This window comes from Myzus persicae, unplaced genomic scaffold (genome assembly GCF_001856785.1).
Source record: "Myzus persicae strain clone G006 unplaced genomic scaffold, MPER_G0061.0, whole genome shotgun sequence".
NCBI lineage: Eukaryota > Metazoa > Arthropoda > Insecta > Hemiptera > Aphididae > Myzus > Myzus persicae.
In genome coordinates this window covers 492,980-512,638 of record NW_019102098.1, presented here as the reverse complement: position 1 = coordinate 512,638, position 19,659 = coordinate 492,980, and the positions used below count along the sequence as shown (strand labels likewise).

Below are 19,659 nucleotides of genomic sequence, written 5' to 3'. Positions count from 1 at the left end.
GAGGAAAAATAGGTACATTATTGAATTAAGTTAATATTGCTTGTTTTTCATTGGACATCCAATAAGTAGGTACTAACAAAATAAGTGCTTCACTAACAACTGATAAGACTTAACTGATTTACCTATAGACATATTAATATGTCTATGGATTTACCTACCTACCTATCTATATATTACTGGCAAGTGTATTCTTTTAAAACTTTGATTACAAAATGTTGGCACTTGACCCGAAAAAGGTTCACCACCCCTGACGACTTGTATATTGATTGTAAATAAAATAAAATATATACTCGGCGCATTTTAAGATCATGACCAGTCGCGCATCCAAAACTACTTCCTCCACCGCACCGCTCACCGCTCACCATAGTGGCAGTTACTGGTTTTGTACCTATACGGAACGCCTCATGTGTCAACAGAGAAGTGCACGTAATTATTCTAGTAATAACCAATTATGATTAATCTATTAAATGTTTAAGCTTTTTTACACAATAACGAAAATATTATCATGTATAATTTGAAAAAAAACTAAAAATAGGTAGTTGAAAATTTAAAATATTTATAAATGTTATAGGAAATATTATTAAATATGCCACAATATATATCAAACTGCAAAAATTACACTAAATATAAACAACTTGCTAATACATGGCTTATATAGCCATTCATGGCTAATACATGTTCTGTATTACAATTTTTTATCCACTTTATCTTATTTTGTTCTATCTCATTTATATATATATTATATATATATATTTATTTTTTATTTTTTATATTTTGTTTTGTTCTATTACATACTTTATCCATTCTGTTTATTTATTTACTAATTTGTTGATCTTTTAAATATATAATTTCTATAATATTTGCTTATTCTAAAATTGTAAATGTTCTTAAATTACACTCTTATCTATTAAGCTAACATTATATACACCTATAGACCAAATTTTAATTTTAATCTTATGTATGTACAAATGATTATGAAACTCCAATATCACCGATACGAGGTACTGCCTCAGTGGTGAATTGGGCCAACTTATAGCCATATATCTATATATCACCCTATGCATGAATTTACTTAATATTGAACAATTTGAAATGTTATTAACTATGTATTTTATCTATTTTGTTTTTGGTCATTAAACAAATTATCTTATCTTATTACAAAACGACCCGAAATATTTTTAAAATGACTTTACGTCTAGTTAAAGTATCAATATTTGGTGAAACTGTCATTATGTTAAGTCCCTATAGTTTTTTATTTTGAGTTAAAACAAAAAAACCGAAATATATTTTTATTAAAAGCCGGTTTTGCGTATACGTTTCTGTGTTTTATTAATTTGTTTTTTGTTATCCTTTTTATTTTGAAAATTACTAAGCTTTTTCACACTCCTGTGGTTTGGTGAAGCGCGGTCGTACACTCAATCTGCGGAAATGCTTTGACTTTACTTACCGGCCGGCGTTGCTAGCTCCCGGATGGGTGACCACCCGGGATTTTTAGCAACAAAATCCTTGCCACACATATAATACGTGTTCCAAACCAGCCGTTTCCCCCTACAAACAGCCAATGGCTATAGACTATAGTTGACGGATTTAAGCTCAATAAAAAAAAAAACTTACTAGATATTTTTTGCTATTAGAAACTAGTGACCCCTAACCAACTTCAAAGTCGAAAATCGAAGCATTATTATTACCACCCAAAAAGCAATGACAGACACAAAAAAATAATACATTAAAAACCCAACACTGTAAAAGCAATACACCGTTCTCTCCACTCGGAACTTAAAAATGTTACAATTATTATAAAAAAAGTAATGCAAACATCATAATTGTATGTTGTTGACAATTTTTATTAAATTTTTTTTTTTTTGTAAACAATATAATATATCCTATTATTTAATTTAATTGAAATTAATGAATTCTAACTATCTAACGACGTGAACTTTACTCTTTTAACTCGTAATGCTGATTTGTTTTCATTCCAAGTTGATGACCAGTGATTCTTGTCCTTCCAGAAATTTAACATAGCCTAAAATTTAAAAAAAAAAGTATATATAAAACTTTTAATTCAAGTTACTAGCTATGGTATCTAAAACGAATGTATAGGTAGATAATTATTTCAACTATCAACCTTAGTATCAAAGTTTCTCCATGGTTTTAAATGCCCATGACTTAAACATCCATCACGAAAATGATTCATGCCACCAACTGACACGCCAATAGACATGAAATACTATAAGATAAAAAAGTATAGGATTTAAAATAACTATTATAACATATAACAATATTAATTCAATGTTGTAGGTACCTCTGAATCAAATATGAAATCCAATGGTAAATTTGTTATATCCAAATGGTTAATCTCTTCGTCTATTTTAAATACGATATTTTCAGGAGACCAAGACAGTTTGAATGAATGATAGCCATTGTGCCAAGTATTTTGTGATGTTAATTTCATCATTTTAGATTTGACATGATAAAGTTCATCAATTTCCAATCCATATTTTAAGACAGTTGTACTTTCATCGTCTCCGTTGCATTTCAAATCGGTATTTCCAGATGATTTGGCTAATACCAATCTGTTTTTTTCATTTGATTTACTAACTAAAGCTATTTCTAATAATTCATAAGACATAAATTTAACAAAATTATAGAAATTATTTGAGTCCCTAGTTAATTAAGGAGTTAATATAATAATATTAGTCTATTATTAATTATAATTTACCTGAAACTATCCAATCTCCTATTGGTAATTTAGCAATAACTTCAACTTGTCCATAAAGGAGTGACAAATAATTTTTGGTTGTAAGTCTTGCTGAAACTATAGGAGGTATTATAATATAGGACGAAGCAACCATCTCACAACCAACAGATCCTTTTTGTTTTGTACAACTAAAACAGAATAATAATAGTATTACATTTATTTTAAACTATGTTCGTTTTTTTAAAATACATCTATAAAATTAATTGACAATTTAAAAAAAATGTTCATAATATATTGTAATTACCCATTCAATGATAAGTGACCACTTCTGATAAAACTATCGGATTGAATTGTAGGTCTTATTACTAGCTCTCTATTTTTCACAAATGAATTTTTCTCAGAACTATTGTAAACAACGAATTCATAATCCTGTTATCAAAATGTAATACAATTAAGGTATGAAAATACATTTAATATTAATCATTGTTGAATATTCACTAGTATTGTTATTACTATAGTGCAATGAGAATATTCGTTGGAATTATTTAATAACTTATAATTTCCTATATTTTGTATCAGCAGTGCTCAAATTGGGGAAGGGGGGCTCCTCTACTATTTTTTTTTTGCTTAACCCACCAATTTTTTTACTTGGATGATAGAGGACAGTAAATAAATTATTGCCGAAATGACTGTTATTAAAATGTGGAGTGGATTTAAATTGTTGACAATGATTAATGATACTCCTACATAATGAATTTGACATTTTTCTAATAATTCCATAGTTTATATTAGGTACCTAATACCTTGATAGGTATTTTTTACTACAGTTGACAGTTGAAATAGGTATGCATCTGAAATGCTGAGCCACAAATTAAGATACTATCATTGGCAATTATAATATTGTTTTAATTCCTACCATGGACCTTATACTAATTAGTATAAAGTCTACGATTCCTACTGGAACATGTAGGTATTATTGCTATCAAAATGGGAACAATAATAATATTAAAAGGGGACGGAGTGGCCGAGTGGATAACACGGTGGTTGCAACGCTCATCCGTCGCCTGTTCGAACCTCGGTCACGGGCGGCACTTCTCTTCGGGCAGTCACGGTGTCCGGAGAGAGAGAGAGGCCGCCATCCCCCAACCGGGCATGGCAGAAACCTACGGGTGCCCACTAGAAATTCTGCCGAACAAACACACACGTGTTCCGTAACCCTACAGTTCCAAAAACCCAACAGTTCCAAAACCCTATAGTACCACAACCTACAGCTAATGGCCTCAGTTGTCGAAGCTTAAATAAATAAAATAAAAAAATAAATAATATTAAAAAATGACGCATTTTAAGTGACTGAATGTATGAAATGTAATTGGGAAAAATGTCAAAAAATTACTTCAATATAAAATATAAATCTATATTCACTGACTAGTGACTTCTTACATAGGCACTTAAATAATATATTATAATTTATAATTGGAATATAATAAGGCTAAAATGCTATAACTAAGCTGAAATGCAGTACACACAACTCAGGAATGGGAAGGGGTGTGGGAGAAAAAGCCCCACGGCTCTCTGTTAAATAATTTTGCACTTTTAACTCAGTTTTATTAAATCATTGGATTGAGCTCCTCTACTTAATAATTTCCAATTCAAGCACTACAGGGATCAATATCACACAGAATTTAGGTACCTATAATGGCATAATGCATACTATAGAGTAGTAGTTATTGATATTAAATTGTCCATTATTTCATTATAATTTTGAATTTTGGATACCTCTATATGGCTAGGTAGGTATGTAAAATGTCATTTTTTTATATATTTTAATATTGGCGTTTATTTTCAAGGGACTCAAATATGTATTATATAGTTATGTTGCCTAAATTATCCATTGGCGATCAGTAGCTATAGAGGTGAGTTTAAGGGTGAGTGGTCTACGGGGCAGTAAATTTAACTTGATACCGGTTTAGACCTATTTTTGGATCGTTTTATATTCAATTACTCTAATATTATGTACATTATTTTAAATATATTATATGTACGTGTAATCAAGGTCTAATGAAAATATTTAATAATTAATTTGATTCTACTACGTAAATAATTAGATACAAATGTCATTATTTTTTAAATTTCAGTGCATAGGTCATTATTGAGTGTTGTAAAATATGATTTTTATAAACAAAAAGGTACCATAAAAAAAATGTATTTATGAGTGATTTCTAAAAACATTTTTAAATACTAACAATCTGAAAAACATAATCCATGAATACAAATTGTAAATGTTGGGTAAAAAATACAACTGCCCACGTATTTTAATTTACCCCTTGCCCCCTTCTCATGGAGATTGAAAATTCCACCAATGTCAGCAGCTGGGCTAGGATTATATAGCATTTTGAATTTTCTAATATTATTTGAGAATGTAGCTAATAATAGCAGAGTAAACCTGTTTTACACATTAATAATTCCAAATATTATTATACAGCTGTATGTTGTATATTTTTATCATTTCAGATTTCTAGTGTTATTGTATTTAAGTATTTTGTATGTTTTTTTATAAATCGTAGTAAGTTTACCAATAGAAGTCATAGAAACATGTTTCTCGTGAAGTAAACTCGTGTTTATTTTTTAATAATTTTGAAAAGTACTTTTCGAGACCTTTGCAATTTATTTAATCTTTTTGAAATAATTTAAATCGAAAACCTAAAATAACTTAGAGGTATATAATAAGTAAAGATTAAAAAATATTAGGTATATAAAAATAATTTTTTTTGCCATTTTATAAATCCTTATAGAATTATAATATAATATAATATCATTTATGGCATATACTTCAAGATTTATTGGATTATTATACTGCACATAGGTACCTAATGTGTAATTTTGTGTTTTAAAATTGGGATCGTGATCACTGATCAGTGAACGGTGATAATCTATCAACAAAAACAAGACATAACTAATTAACATAGAACATGTGCTGGTTAACGTCTGGTGTATAACCCTATCCGTTTATTATACACGATTATTTTAAGTTATAAATATAATAATATGTGCTTTTAACATTTGTTTCAAACTTCAAAATCCCCGTGTCTTACATTTTTATAATAATTATTTGATTTTTAAAAATTTATTTTATTGTATCCTGTATTTTTATTTTGGTTTGATGATATATATGTCTGCTAAATATATTTTTTAATTCAACAGTTTTCTCATTTTATGATATGGTAATAACTGTTTTACATACTGGCTCTTGCGCAATAAAGACATCATGACTCCAAGCTGAGTTTAAGTTTAGGTATTCGAATGGGTCATCATAATTCATTGGATCCGGTATTGAAATAGATTCAGTTTCATTTATCTGTCCTTTAAAATATATCAAAATGAATTTATTTCATCAAAACAACAAAGTTACCGAGTATATTTATTATTGCAACGTTTACTCATGAGATCGTATATTTGTATTCTATCTTCACCGCCGCACGTTTTACTTGAATCGCCAACACAAGTAGTATCACAATTAGCATCATCTACTTTCTGATTATTTTCTGGTGCGATGTTACTACACAAACAATTGATGCTAAAACAATAATAAACATTATAAATTAAAAGTAATTAAAAAAAAAACATTTACAATGCTAATAATAATATATATAATTAGAAAATATTTTGCTATAGAGGAATCATGTTTAAGTGGTTTGATTTGTACAACGAAATTAAAAGAAGAAAGCTAAAGTGTACAGGACATGCATAAAAGAATTGATATTATTAAAACCGTTGACCACAATTAAATGAGTTATACTAAGAAAACCCACGAGGCGTAAAACACCTCTTGGTAAACTGAAAATTCAATGGGATTAAAAAGGGTTTTTCAAATTTTGGAGGATTGGAGGAAAGGAATCAGGGCTGGGTAGATTTAACCGATAATTGAGAGGATTATATCAACCCCATCAGCCCGAGCAGCAAAAAAAAATTGGTAGTAATGATTTAACTTAAAAACAAATTATTTAATTAAATATAGATCACCCCATGACTCCAGCAAATTGATATTTAGCATTATGACAAATTGCAGAACATTTACTAGGCACATTAGTGTTGATTAGTTCAAATTTTGTGACACTTAATGAATTTTCTTCTTGTACAAAACATCCAATGTATCGATCTTCGATTGGAAAATCTGTTTGAATACAAATGCAATTATTATTCGTTTTTATTTAAACATACAATATGTAAATAGTAAATAAATATTTTTTAGTTATTGCTCATATAACAGTATATTATCATTTCGCGAGCCTTATAATATTATAGATTTCTAATAATATTTAGTTGATGTATTATTTTTCATCAAAAATTAACAAATATTGTATTATTATAAAATTAATAAAATGTAAGTACAAAAAATGTATAGTTGGAGCAATTCTATTTTTTTAATAAATTTATAATAGATTATTATGTACTAAATGTAAGTATCTAAATAATTTTAATGTAGGTCTTGAAGGAACATAATTTAAACCAAATTTCTGTTTTTATACAAGTTATAAAAAATCAATAAGTGTTGTAGTCACTTATGCTTGTAATAACTAGTCATTATTAAAAATTACCATATAATCCAGTAGCAAATACTCCCATTCTCCAGCCACCACCACAAAATTGATTAGCATCGCCCGAACACTTTGTGTTGCATTGTTTATCTTCCAATTTAGCAAACTTAGGTTCGTTTGGAGACTGGCTTCCACAAAAACATTCAGACTTATATGTTACACCTGAGTAAACATACCCAAATTTGTAACAAAGGTTTGAACAAAATTCTGGTGTATTCACAGAAAAAGACCGTGAGTAACCATTCAATATTCTGTTATTTTGACTTTCCTCGAAACAACCCAAATAATAATTTCCAATTGTACTCGTCCGCCATTCTAATCCAGTATTGTATACATTTATCGTATTGAGACCACCACATGTATCTTTAGATGAACCAGAACAAAGGGTCATACACATATTATCTTCAGTCATTCCTTCATTCGAAGGTTTGGTAAAACTGCATAAACATTCTTTCCTACAAAATTAATGATACCATTGAGGTAAGAATATATATTCATTTTTTATTTTGAACACAAATTATTGAATATTCTGAACATTTTATGATTCGTCTATTTATTTTTATTGAATTTTTCTTTTATAATATATTTGTGGTTTAACTATATTAACCGTGATATCAGACGATTATTCTATTAGGTTAAAATATTGAATATATTGAATCCTGGGTGATTGATAAACGTTTTTTTTTTAGGATTTTTAATCCTACATAAACATTTTATTTTAAAAAGTAAAAGAATAATATTAAAACATGATTTATTGTTGGATATATTTCAACTTAATAATATAGTCATATAGCCACTGTTACTTGTCAGAAGAAACTTATTTCATTTTTCTCAATCATTTTTGGTACTACTGTAGAATCATATTTAGTTCTATGATTTTGAGGTCAGAAGTTCAATATAAAAAAACAATATCTTAGTTTTCTTAATTTTTCGAATGAAATAATATAAAAACATTTGATTACATACATTAGAGAGTAAGTGACAGAATAATGGATTTTTTAACCTAAGTAGAATTTATATATAAATATTAAATATAACTAACGCGAAAGGTTGCTTCAGGAAAAATATAGGCTATACATCTCCAAAAAAATCCCATCAACATTTGAAATGAAAACAATCATGCTTTGAATAATATGCAAATAACAACAAGTTCACCTGAAGCATGATACTCATTACTCATTTCACAAAAGTAATCATTCAAATATTAAGTTTTTGAAAGTTTGGAAAAAATATCAATGAAATAATATGGTACATAATATACCATACATAATTATAACGAATAATCATAATAATTTTTATAAAAAATACGTATCTAAAAATGGTTGAAGAAAAAATTAAGATAAAAAAAACATTCAACTCGGATAAAATGTATTTTTTGTAATTGAGTTATTGCTTTTTCATAGAATTAAATTGGTTTAAAACTATTGATATACCTAATTTTATATAAGTTTATTAACTTGATATAATGGATTAAATTAACTATTCTTTAAGTAAAACTTTGTGGCTTAATAATTTTTTGTATGACTTCTATAAAGTATTAAAAATATAAGAAAATTATTATTATTTTTGTAAGAAAAAATTATTTTTAGCACTGATAAACATTGACTAAAAAACTAACGCCAATAAATACAATCTTCCGAAAAAGATGTAATTAGTTTTTGGATAAAAGTAAAATGATCAAAATATTTCGTCAATTATTTGAATTATAATTTTACTGACTAAATTGATTTACTTACGAAGATACAAGCGCTGCATACGGAAACCCTCTAGCATAACAACTGTACACACAATTTTTAGGAGTTAGGTTTGAAGATATTATTCCCCAACCATTTATTAACGGATGTCGTTTAAAATTTTTAAAGCATCCAATTTTATTCACAGACACCTTCCCCTGAGGATCTAAATTTTTATAATTTTCAATAAGTATTGATAACATGAGTTTATATTATTAATTACTGGATATTTTGTATTTTATCATACACACCTAAATATAATGTTTTGTAAATACTAAATGTATTTCTACCACCACAATATTCCGATGGATTTTCTGTGCATAGTGTATTACAATCACTATAACTTCTTTTTAAACTGAAATTTGGTTCGTAATTCATACATTCACAGGCGTTTCTATAAATAATTGTTTACATTAATAATATTTGATAGTTTAATAATAAATAGGGGAATATACCGACCCCTTAACGGCAGCATATTTAAATCGTTGAGTGTTACAAAGATTCATGCACCGCTTAGGGCTATTATTTGTTCCCATCTGAAATATTAAATGCTTTTCTTTGGATATGTTTTCATCATCATCAGCATCATAGCACCCAACATAATTTTTTGATACATAATCTGTAAATATTTTATTTTTAGTATTGTTTAAATGTTATTAGGCATTAAAACAACCAAAAAATAGTCAATAATAACCAGTAATTCCAGTTGAATAAATTCCCATTTTCCATCCTCCACCACAGAACTGATTAGAATTGCCGCTACAAGGAGAATCACAATTAATGTCTTCTACTTTCGATGATTTTGATGGTTTCTGATTACCGCACCAACATTCTGATCTACAAATAAATAATATACCAATGTTAATGTTGATAATATATTTTGACAAAATTCTAATGATATATTATGATTTTATTATTTAGTTAGAAATATTATAATCTTCACTAGACCTTAAATTAATTAATAGATTTTTTTAAACATTGTTAATTCGTTCCTATCCATGGTATTGTCAAATTTGTATTTTTACTTTTAATCAATATAAATTAAAACTAGTTATACTTCTAAAAAATAATTAAAAATGAAATTAAATACAACTGATTTAAGCTCAGTTTAAGTATACCATTTAAAATTTAATAAAATAACATATCACGAGTTACTTTTATCCCTGTTTTTCGGTATGATTATTGTGGCATTCAATTTCATTTTACGAATTGACTTTAATTTAACTGTTGTGTGCTTGAGAATGTAAAGGCCCAATACACATATTTATAAAGGTACGGTGTTAATTAATTTATTAAAATTAAAAAAAAAAAAGTTCAAGCCTTGCTACAGAAATAAATTATAACATGAAAAATATTATAGCCATCTCGTCTATCTTTTTTTATTATGCATAATATATCTATTTACCTACCCATATGTATTTCCAAAATATAAATATCCCATCCTAAAACATATTTCTAAGCATCTTTGAGGTGTATTGTTATTATAAGGTCCTGCTGGCCCTTTTAACAAACGATTTTCGTCATCATTAGGAGTTTCGGAGTAGCATCCTAAATAAATTGGTATTGGAAAACTACCACGTTCAATATAGTTGTGTGATACTGAAAAAAAGAAAATTAAAAATTAGCATAAGACAATGCGTAACAGAAATAAATTAATATTTTTCGGCACAAAATAATTTATGAAAATTAAGGAACTTTTATTAGACATTAGACCTTGAATTTCAATACATATTAAACTTTCAGTGAACTTTGTTATTAGCACAAAAAATGTTTAAAATATGATTTTATAAAAAGGTATTAATTAATGATAAATAAAAGTAAATACATATTGTGTGAAACCACTTTATAAATTAAAAATTATATTATTTATGATATATGCAAGCGATTTTTTTACCGATAAGCAAAACTAATATCATACATTTATAAAATTCTCATAACATTATATAAATGAACTTACGTAGGTAACTACGAATGTGTCAACAGTGGTAAAATATAATTAAAACTTTTTAGTAAAAACTATTACAATAAACTCTTTAGGTCCAAACATTTCTAAATACATATTATAGTAAATAGTACATTCGAAAATATTATTTTAATTTCGTTAAGTCTAAAAATTCTCTTAGGACTATAAATTATTAATAATATAGCCCAAATACAGTTCAAAAAGTGTAATAATTTACAACAGGGAATGAGTAGGATAGGTACCTGAAAAATAAAAGCACTCGTTGTCAAACCAAAATGGTTTATATTAGCAGTTTACTAGTTTATTTGTTAATCATAAGTTCTCGAGGGGTAAATGATAGTGAGTTTGAATGACTTTGAACTTTTAAAGCTACGGAGTAAAATAAAATACTGGACTCTCATAAAATTCGTATACCACGGAGAAAATTGGCCATACAAGTTATTAAGTATAGACAACGTTACACTGTCTGAACAAAATGGCTGGTTAAGCTTATGCACGTGAACAGTCTAAATTTAATTTAAATTATATTGTATTTCGTTTTCAAGAAGTTAAAATTTTTAATTAAAATATTTAAAATATTATTTATTTAATAATAAATATAAAAAATATATTTTAAATGAGTTTTATGAAAAATGCATAAATGTGTATCCAAGAACTAACTGCTCAATCATTAACGCATACATTATAGGCGATTATCTTCTTGGAAAGGACTACAGTATAATATTGTTTCGATCGCCGAGGTATAGATAATATATAAATATGAATATAAATATTATGTATATTATCATTCAACAATTCTAACGGTATGTCAGTATGAATACTTCTGTGTGCCACGAGACCAAGTTCTATGTTCGTGAGTGCATATTTTGGCTTCGCAGGAGTGTCAATATAATATATTCTTTTTTGTAATATTAATTTTATTCCTGCTATATCATGATTGCTATTATATCAATAATATATTGAAAACATTTATAATGTAATACCGCTAAAGAATAAAATGTGGTTAAATACACATTCTATATTCTTAAAAAACTAAATATATTTAAATGCATAAAATAATTATTTTTTACTTACTTGAACTATCTGTTGTATACGAAGACACTAAATTTGGTTTTCCACCGCACGAAGCCGTATCATCTCCTGTGCATTTAATCGTACATTCATTATCAAACTGTTTCATTAGTCTCGATATATAATTTTTGCTACAATAACAGTTCCTGTAAAAAAATAACACCGTAAGTAACTTTTTACGTTATTTTTTAACAACGTATTTGCTTAACGTTTATTTTAAAATTCATACTATTTATAATAAAACATAAAAAAAAAATCCTACTCATTTTTAAGAATAAAAAATAAATATTTTTTCCCGAAGCAGAATTCTGAACATGATTGAGGCGATATTGGTGTTAGAACACGGCTCTCTTCTCCAAGAGTTAATAAATTGTCTTCCAAAAAACATCCTAAGAATTTATAATTTGACCTTTGCGAAGCTAAAACCGATAAAAAATAACTGTAGTATTAAACCGCCGATTTTCGATTGAGTTAATTTAGTCCACAATACATTTATTGAACACTTTATTTACCTGCCGTCACACATAAACTGAAACTAAATAGTACTAACGAGACAAAATAGAATGTCATAATATTTTATGTCAAAAACAAGGTGAAATATAAAAATATTTTACTGTCTATAACCACTTAAATCGTGTTCGTAACTAATGTTTATATCTTGACGTAGTTTTAATGTTTACTTCGGACCTGCATAATAATACTATATTCTGGTTTATCGGGAAAAATCCCCTCTACCTATTCCAAACTCTGAATTAGCTTATAGTATATAATACTACTACCTTGCTAATACCAGTTACCACTTTATACGTTACATATAATTTAAAATGTACCTATTCTGTTATTGCTATTTAAATATTGGCTAGCCATTATAAATACCTAATTATAAAGTAACTAGTAAGATTACGTCTGATACTTGATAGTAAATACGTCATTTAGTTATTCTACTTAAAGTTTGGAAACACATATATTTATGTTGGTATACATACTAAATATTGGAACAATGAGTAACATATTATTATTATTTATTATTTATTTATAGTAATCAGTATGATTTACTATGGTCTATATCAATAAAAATTAGTTTTATGATGTTATTTCTTTATCAGCGTAGTCAATACAAGAATAATATAATTTTTTTTAAATAGATAAAGGTAACGTTATCATAATATTTTATTAAATATATTTCAACAATATCAACTTTTATAACAATAGTATTATATATTATAATTTATGATAAATAGTCAATCAAACAAAATATCATCAATTTGTTTACATAGTTGGAAAATATTTTTACAATAATTAATACCAATGATCGAAAAATGACCTGTAGCCGTAGTTATAATATTTTATAAGACTGTTTACTGGTTAAGTAAATAGCAATACTATTTCAATTATGATATATAAAATATCTGTAAAAGATCTTAATAAAGGCACGAGTAGAGTAATTTGATTTGCCACTTAATTCTGAACACTACTTTAACGCCTATCATCACAAATTAGAACCATCGATTATTGATAAATCCTTGATAAAAAATGTATAGATATTAGATATATAAATATATTATTAATTTTTAATTACTTACCTATATATTATATTTCAGATGATTAGGTACCTACTACCTACTCAGTACTACTACTACTCTTTACTTAGGTAGGTACCTGTCTAAATGAATATATGAACAATATATATGAACATATGTTTTGCATTACATTTCAAAATAATATAATATACAACGAGACAAAAATCTACATTTTATAGACACATAAAATCTATAGTTTAAGTAGTATACCTAAAGTTAAATACATTTAGAAACTATTTTGAAACTCAATATCTAATACGAGTATACGCTCAAACATATTTTAGATTCTCGGTGGATGTACGGTTTCACAGATCACTGATACCTATGTATTTTTTTATGTCGATCATCATATTTTAATTCTCCTTTTCAAGGGTGGTTTCTAATTGAAAATTGGATTTTATCGGTACTCTGGAATGTAAAAAGTAAAAATCCAAAGTTCTTAAAAATAACTAAAAAAAAAAAATAATAAGAACGGGATTATTAAAGCAAAACCAGTAGTTTTGTTTTTGTATTGTACTCAAAAATTAATAACTATAGAAACTTAAAATTTTAAAAAAAAATTCATAACACTATTTGCTAAATATGATATAATTTTAAAGATATTTTGGCTCTTATTTTGTTACTTCATATATTTGGAACTGTCTACATCTTATACAGAAAATGACAAAAAAAAATAAACACCTGCGTTACATAACTTTGTACATCGACAATAAAAATATTCTGTTTAAGACTAGAGATTTTATGATTTCATGTTTCCATTGGTTGGTGGAGGGGGTAGATACGTAACCTTGTCTTTAGCATTGGCAATATAATAATATATCATATACTTATACATTGTATATAAAAAAAATTATATCAAAACTATTTATTCACCATTATTTTAGATGTTCTCATAAATTCTTAAGGCGTGTTCACTACGAATCGAATTCTTTCATCTTTGTGCGATCATTGACCAATAATCGTGTCCGTGATGAATAGGTGTAGGACGTAGGTATAAATGCTCATGAAATTAGAGGTCAAAACTAGCTGCAGATAATACGACATACATCATTTCCTATTTAGTATCGTGTATACATACCAACCATTAAACCATGATTTATGACAATATTTTTTTGAATCGTAGAACTAATGTTAATGAAATCGCATTATGCGCTGAAGTTTAAATTGAGTGTTCCGAATATATGAGTTACCTTGCAGTTTTCTAGCCTTTTTTTTTTTTACTCAATAAAGTTCAAAACGTCTTTTTCAAATTTTGTCTTGTGTCTAAAAAATGCTCCGATCTTCAACTTTGAGTGGTTTCTGGTAGCAAATAGATCCAGTTAGTTCTGAAATGAATTTAATTTTTCACCAAATATTTATAATGACATTTTATAAACATTGAATAAATTTCAAAATATTTTGTCACTTTTTGCGCCATTTATAGACAATCATGAAATTTTTGATTTTTTTTCAATTCATGAATGATAAAACCAAAAATATGTACGTTTATCTGTTTTTTTTTATAAGCGTTTGCAGTTCAAATATTGTCAAAATATCATATTATTTAATCGAAAAAAAATTGTTCTAATTTTTAGTTATTTTGCTGTAGTTCAAAAATATTATTCGTTCCCATGGACTTGAAACTTTTCTACACCATGTTTATTATTATTCACTATACACAATTATGTATTCAAAATATTTAGGATAATTTATACGATGTACCTATTTATACTGTTCTGAATGGACGTATACATCGTTATTAACAGCTAGGCAGTAATATATTATATGAAATAATATTATAATTTTATTATTATTTATATTATCATGTATGCTATTTGTTGATGTCAAAAATTAGTTCAACCTACCGTATTACTATTCTTGAAATGAAAATGAACATATCCCTTACAGCAGTCAATGTAATGGCTGTGTTAAATTCAATGATATAAACGTCTGTCAACGTATAATTTTACTAAGTAATTTTATGATATTATTTTGATTAAAGTAATTTATTTTACTATTAGGCATTAGTAGTACAGTAGGTATTTTAAAATGTCATTGTGTGTATAAAATATAATAATATATTTTAAAAGTTTCAATTTTAAAGGAATAATATTTTTAAATTTCAATGAAACAACTAAAATCGTTTATATCCGTTTAAATATTTAATTTTAACAAAATTTGAACTTAAAATGTCTATAAAAAATAACTGTGTTCAAACATTTTTTAGATTTTTTGGTTACAGTATGAATTACTTAGGTTCGGCTTATTGTCGCTTCTGTACCGCAAATACGGCGTAGGTAATATACTAATATGCGCTCAAATTGTGCAGTGAACATTATGTCTTGCACGAGCATTATGTATGTTTGTATTCATTCACTTGCGGCGCTGCAGCGGCAAAAAATAGACGTGTGCGTATTGTTTTAAATTTTCAATTCTTAGCTAAGGTATTAAACATTTTATACGTTTGAAAATTATCAATTTGATAAATTTTGTCAACTTTTGAATTTAAAAATTAAAAATTAAAATGTTTATAAAAAAAAATCATGCTTGTGTATTTTTAATATTTTTAAACTACTATTGTAACAATGTGTAAGAATCTTTGTATTACATTTTTAAGCTTTTTGACCAGCTTTTCCTGCCAGAAGAGATACTGATGTTGAAAATCGAAGCATTATTTCAACTGCTACTTATCGTGTACCCGGGCACGCAAAAAAAACACATCATTGTAAAATCAATACACTAATTTCTCCACTCGGAATCTAAAATAGCCGTATATATTTAACAAATCATTATTCAAATATGAACTTAAACTTATTTTTATTAAAATGTCCTTCTTTTTGAATTTAAAATCAAATGTATAGGTTGCATATGGAATTTAATAATAATGGGTATAATGTTTAAAGTTTGTAATGTTTTTTGTAGATGAAGGTAGTGTTGTATAGACTTTATTCATTGTATATGCATCGCAGTAACTAAAAACTATCAAATATCTCGGGTTAAAATATAATGACTGATTTTATCCAACCCAATAATACATGAATTGCAAAATTAGCACTCTTTAAAAATGATATATACATATTTATATATATATGATAGATACCTATTTCAATTTACAACAACTATATTATGTATGTATAAAATAAGCAATTGTCCGTTATGTTATAAAGTAAATAATATTTATATGTAGGTACATATTATGTTTAGTCAGAATCTTCATGTGAGATAAATATTAAGATAAAAAATAATTCTAAATGAATTGGCATTGTTCATAAAATATTAAGATTTATTATAGTTAAAAAAGACATTGGATTTTTTTTTATTCTTTGTCAAACAATGTGGAAGCAAAATTATATTACTAATCAGATACCAAGGTTATACCTAGCATGGTTTTGATTTTTGCTTTTTTTATCTAGCACTGGGCCACTGGGGCGTACTACATCAACCCATACATCATTAAGGGGGGAGGCAACTGGGATGGTTTTAAACTAACTACATAGATGAGGTAGTCAATAAATATTAGATTAGATGAACATGTGCGTATTTTTTTTTGTTACATTCATATCAATAGCCAACACAGTTCCCAAGATTCGAGAATGCAGAACAATATTATGTTTAAAATAGTGCGTGCTAATATGGAAATTTGATTTTATATAATTAAGCATTTTGTTCAAGTATTCAGATATTTGTTTTAGGTAGTTTTTCTCACAAGAATAATAAAAATAATTGAGTATAATTCTACTAATATTGATATGTTTACATTTTATCGAAATCGGATATTGTTTTTAGCTTTTTTTATTGTTAGCAATTCATTACAAGTTTTGACCTTGTTAAAAAAGCAAGAACATTTAATACACATAAATTAATTGAACATATCGTATTACGTATTAATAGTAAAATGAATTACTATAATAACAATATAAATATGTCTATAATATACTTACTACTTAGTAATATAGGCTGAAAAGAGATTTTCTATCAAAAATCGTGTTATGTATGCTATAATTTATTGTTGAATTTAAATTTGAGACATTTATATAATAATGACAACCTATACAATTAGTGTATGATCATATTCACACTAAGAAATACATTTAAAATATAAATACATTTTACTTATGCAGTTATGTGTAATAATCATTATTTATTACCCTTCAATCTTGCATAACTTAAATGTGTAGATAATTGCCATCAAAAATAAAATATAATATTCACTAGTAAATTACTAATTTTATATTTATAGTTTTTACGTACAATGGTCAATATTATTATGTTTTATGCATATTAATATATTATACCATTATTATTATGATTATAGCATTATTAAGATGTGTTTTGATTTTGATTCAACCTCATGTTGAAAATGACATAACTTATACAACAGAATCTAGTTGATAACAAATTGATTGAATCAGAAAAGTATGTTGTTTGTAGTTATTTATATTGGAATATATTTACTAATATTATAGAAAAAAACATTAAAATACACAAAATGTACGTATGGTGAAACTCAGTAAAAGAGATACTACTGTATTAATTTAATTAATTCAGTGAATTGCCAACTTCATAAATAAAAACATTTTAATTGGCATTTTAAAAAGTTAATACTGAAAATAGTTTAAATGATTTTTTTTTAATAATAATAAAAAAAAATACACGACAGATACATAAATGGTTAAATGTTTGGATAATTTTATGAACGGTTGTATAAGAAAATAGTTATATACATTTCGATGTTAGAAGTGCAATTTTGATCGTTGGGTTAATAATTAATCATGACGTAATAAATAAAAGTTTTTTAGTAAATTTCAAATTGTTGTTGATATGATGGATGAGACGAAATTTAATAATTTTAATACTATACTTGTACATTTTGCAAGCAGCATTATTATTAAATTAAAATAGTGTCTTGGGTACACAACCCTAATCAATCACTTTTATTTGAAAACTTGATAATATAAGTCAAAACCAACTTAACAGTGATCGTCAACAATTTACGAGCTAAATCGAATAAATGATAAAATTATAATAATATTATTATTATTATTATTATTATTATTACATAATTATTATTATTATTAAGTATAATATTATATTTAATAGATAAAGCAACTGAGACCTACATAACTCGATCTTTGAACCTATTAATTAAAATATAATAATATTATGTTCATTATAAAATCACGACTTCCAAAATAAAATACAATATAATAGTATTTTTTTAAATTTTTTATTCTAGTATGCTATGTGCTATTATGCTATGATAGCTCAACAATTACTAAAATATAATAGTAAAAACCAAAAACCTAACTATAATTTTAAGACAATATTATACTACACGAATCGAATTATTTAAAAAAGTTTCGCATATTATTCGCATTATTTATGTAATTTATATAATTACTACATATCGGACCCGACAAGTAGACGAAGATTATAAGTAATAAGTATATAAGTATTAATTGTATTATAACAGTATAATCATACATTATTTCAATAGTTAAACCTTACATAATTGTTTTTTGTCTGAATTGCCTATCTTATTTTTACCTTAATTTTTAATAAATCTGATTAAAAACATGCGTTAGACCATGGCTAAGTTTCACTTGCACTAGGTAAAAATATATTAAATATATAACGCTTAACGTAAATATATTAAAATTTATCAGCTACAGTGAGCTACCTATTTCTAACTCCTTGTTCTACGTCTATAGGGTATATGTGACCTATAGCCTATCAGCTATTTAGGGTGGGTTCAGGTGGCAATTGCCCAGGGCGTCTAATTATCGGTCTCATAAAGGGGTACTGGTGTTCAAGGTTTAAAGTACCTAGCTAATACCAATGGTGGATTTTTATTTTTACTATAAGTACCTAAAAATAAAACAAAAAATTTAAACTGAATGTCAAAAGTAAAATGTTGGCAGCATACTTGTTGCGTTATTCCGAAGATAACTTTGTAATAAGGTTTGATCCGAATTGCAGATCGAGGTTTGACTCTTGGACGTTAAATCCTAGTCTTATCTAAGTTGTGGGCCTATCAATA

At 26.5% G+C, this 19,659-nt stretch overlaps 1 protein-coding gene across 1 annotated transcript; it reads right to left on the bottom strand.

Annotated features, from left to right (window-relative positions):
* Positions 1-1,823: 1,823 nt before the first annotated feature.
* LOC111031217 lies at positions 1,824-12,728 on the bottom strand. Its single transcript, XM_022311072.1, has 17 exons — positions 12,573-12,728; positions 12,323-12,479; positions 12,064-12,206; positions 10,436-10,625; positions 9,721-9,863; positions 9,486-9,645; positions 9,278-9,420; positions 9,030-9,192; positions 7,294-7,748; positions 6,719-6,869; positions 6,136-6,272; positions 5,940-6,058; positions 3,003-3,127; positions 2,720-2,886; positions 2,303-2,610; positions 2,126-2,227; positions 1,824-2,023 (listed from the first exon to the last, which is right to left on the bottom strand). Exons 1-17 carry the CDS (start codon positions 12,628-12,630, stop codon positions 1,916-1,918), a joined length of 2,829 nt encoding a protein of 942 aa, XP_022166764.1. The 5' UTR covers positions 12,631-12,728; the 3' UTR covers positions 1,824-1,915.
* Between the last annotated feature and the right edge of the window lie 6,931 nt (positions 12,729-19,659).

Bases quoted from the DNA above. Each gene is read 5' to 3' on its own strand.
- LOC111031217 (XM_022311072.1), bottom strand. From the start codon at position 12,630: ATGACATTCTATTTTGTCTCGTTAGTACTATTTAGTTTCAGTTTATGT. The intron at 6,870-7,293 runs GTAATTTTTAAT...GTATTCAAACAG, and splicing joins ATTTGCTACTGGATTATATG to ATTTTCCAATCGAAGATCGA. The intron at 6,273-6,718 runs GTGATCTATATT...TTATTGTTTTAG, and splicing joins CAATTTGCTGGAGTCATGGG to CATCAATTGTTTGTGTAGTA.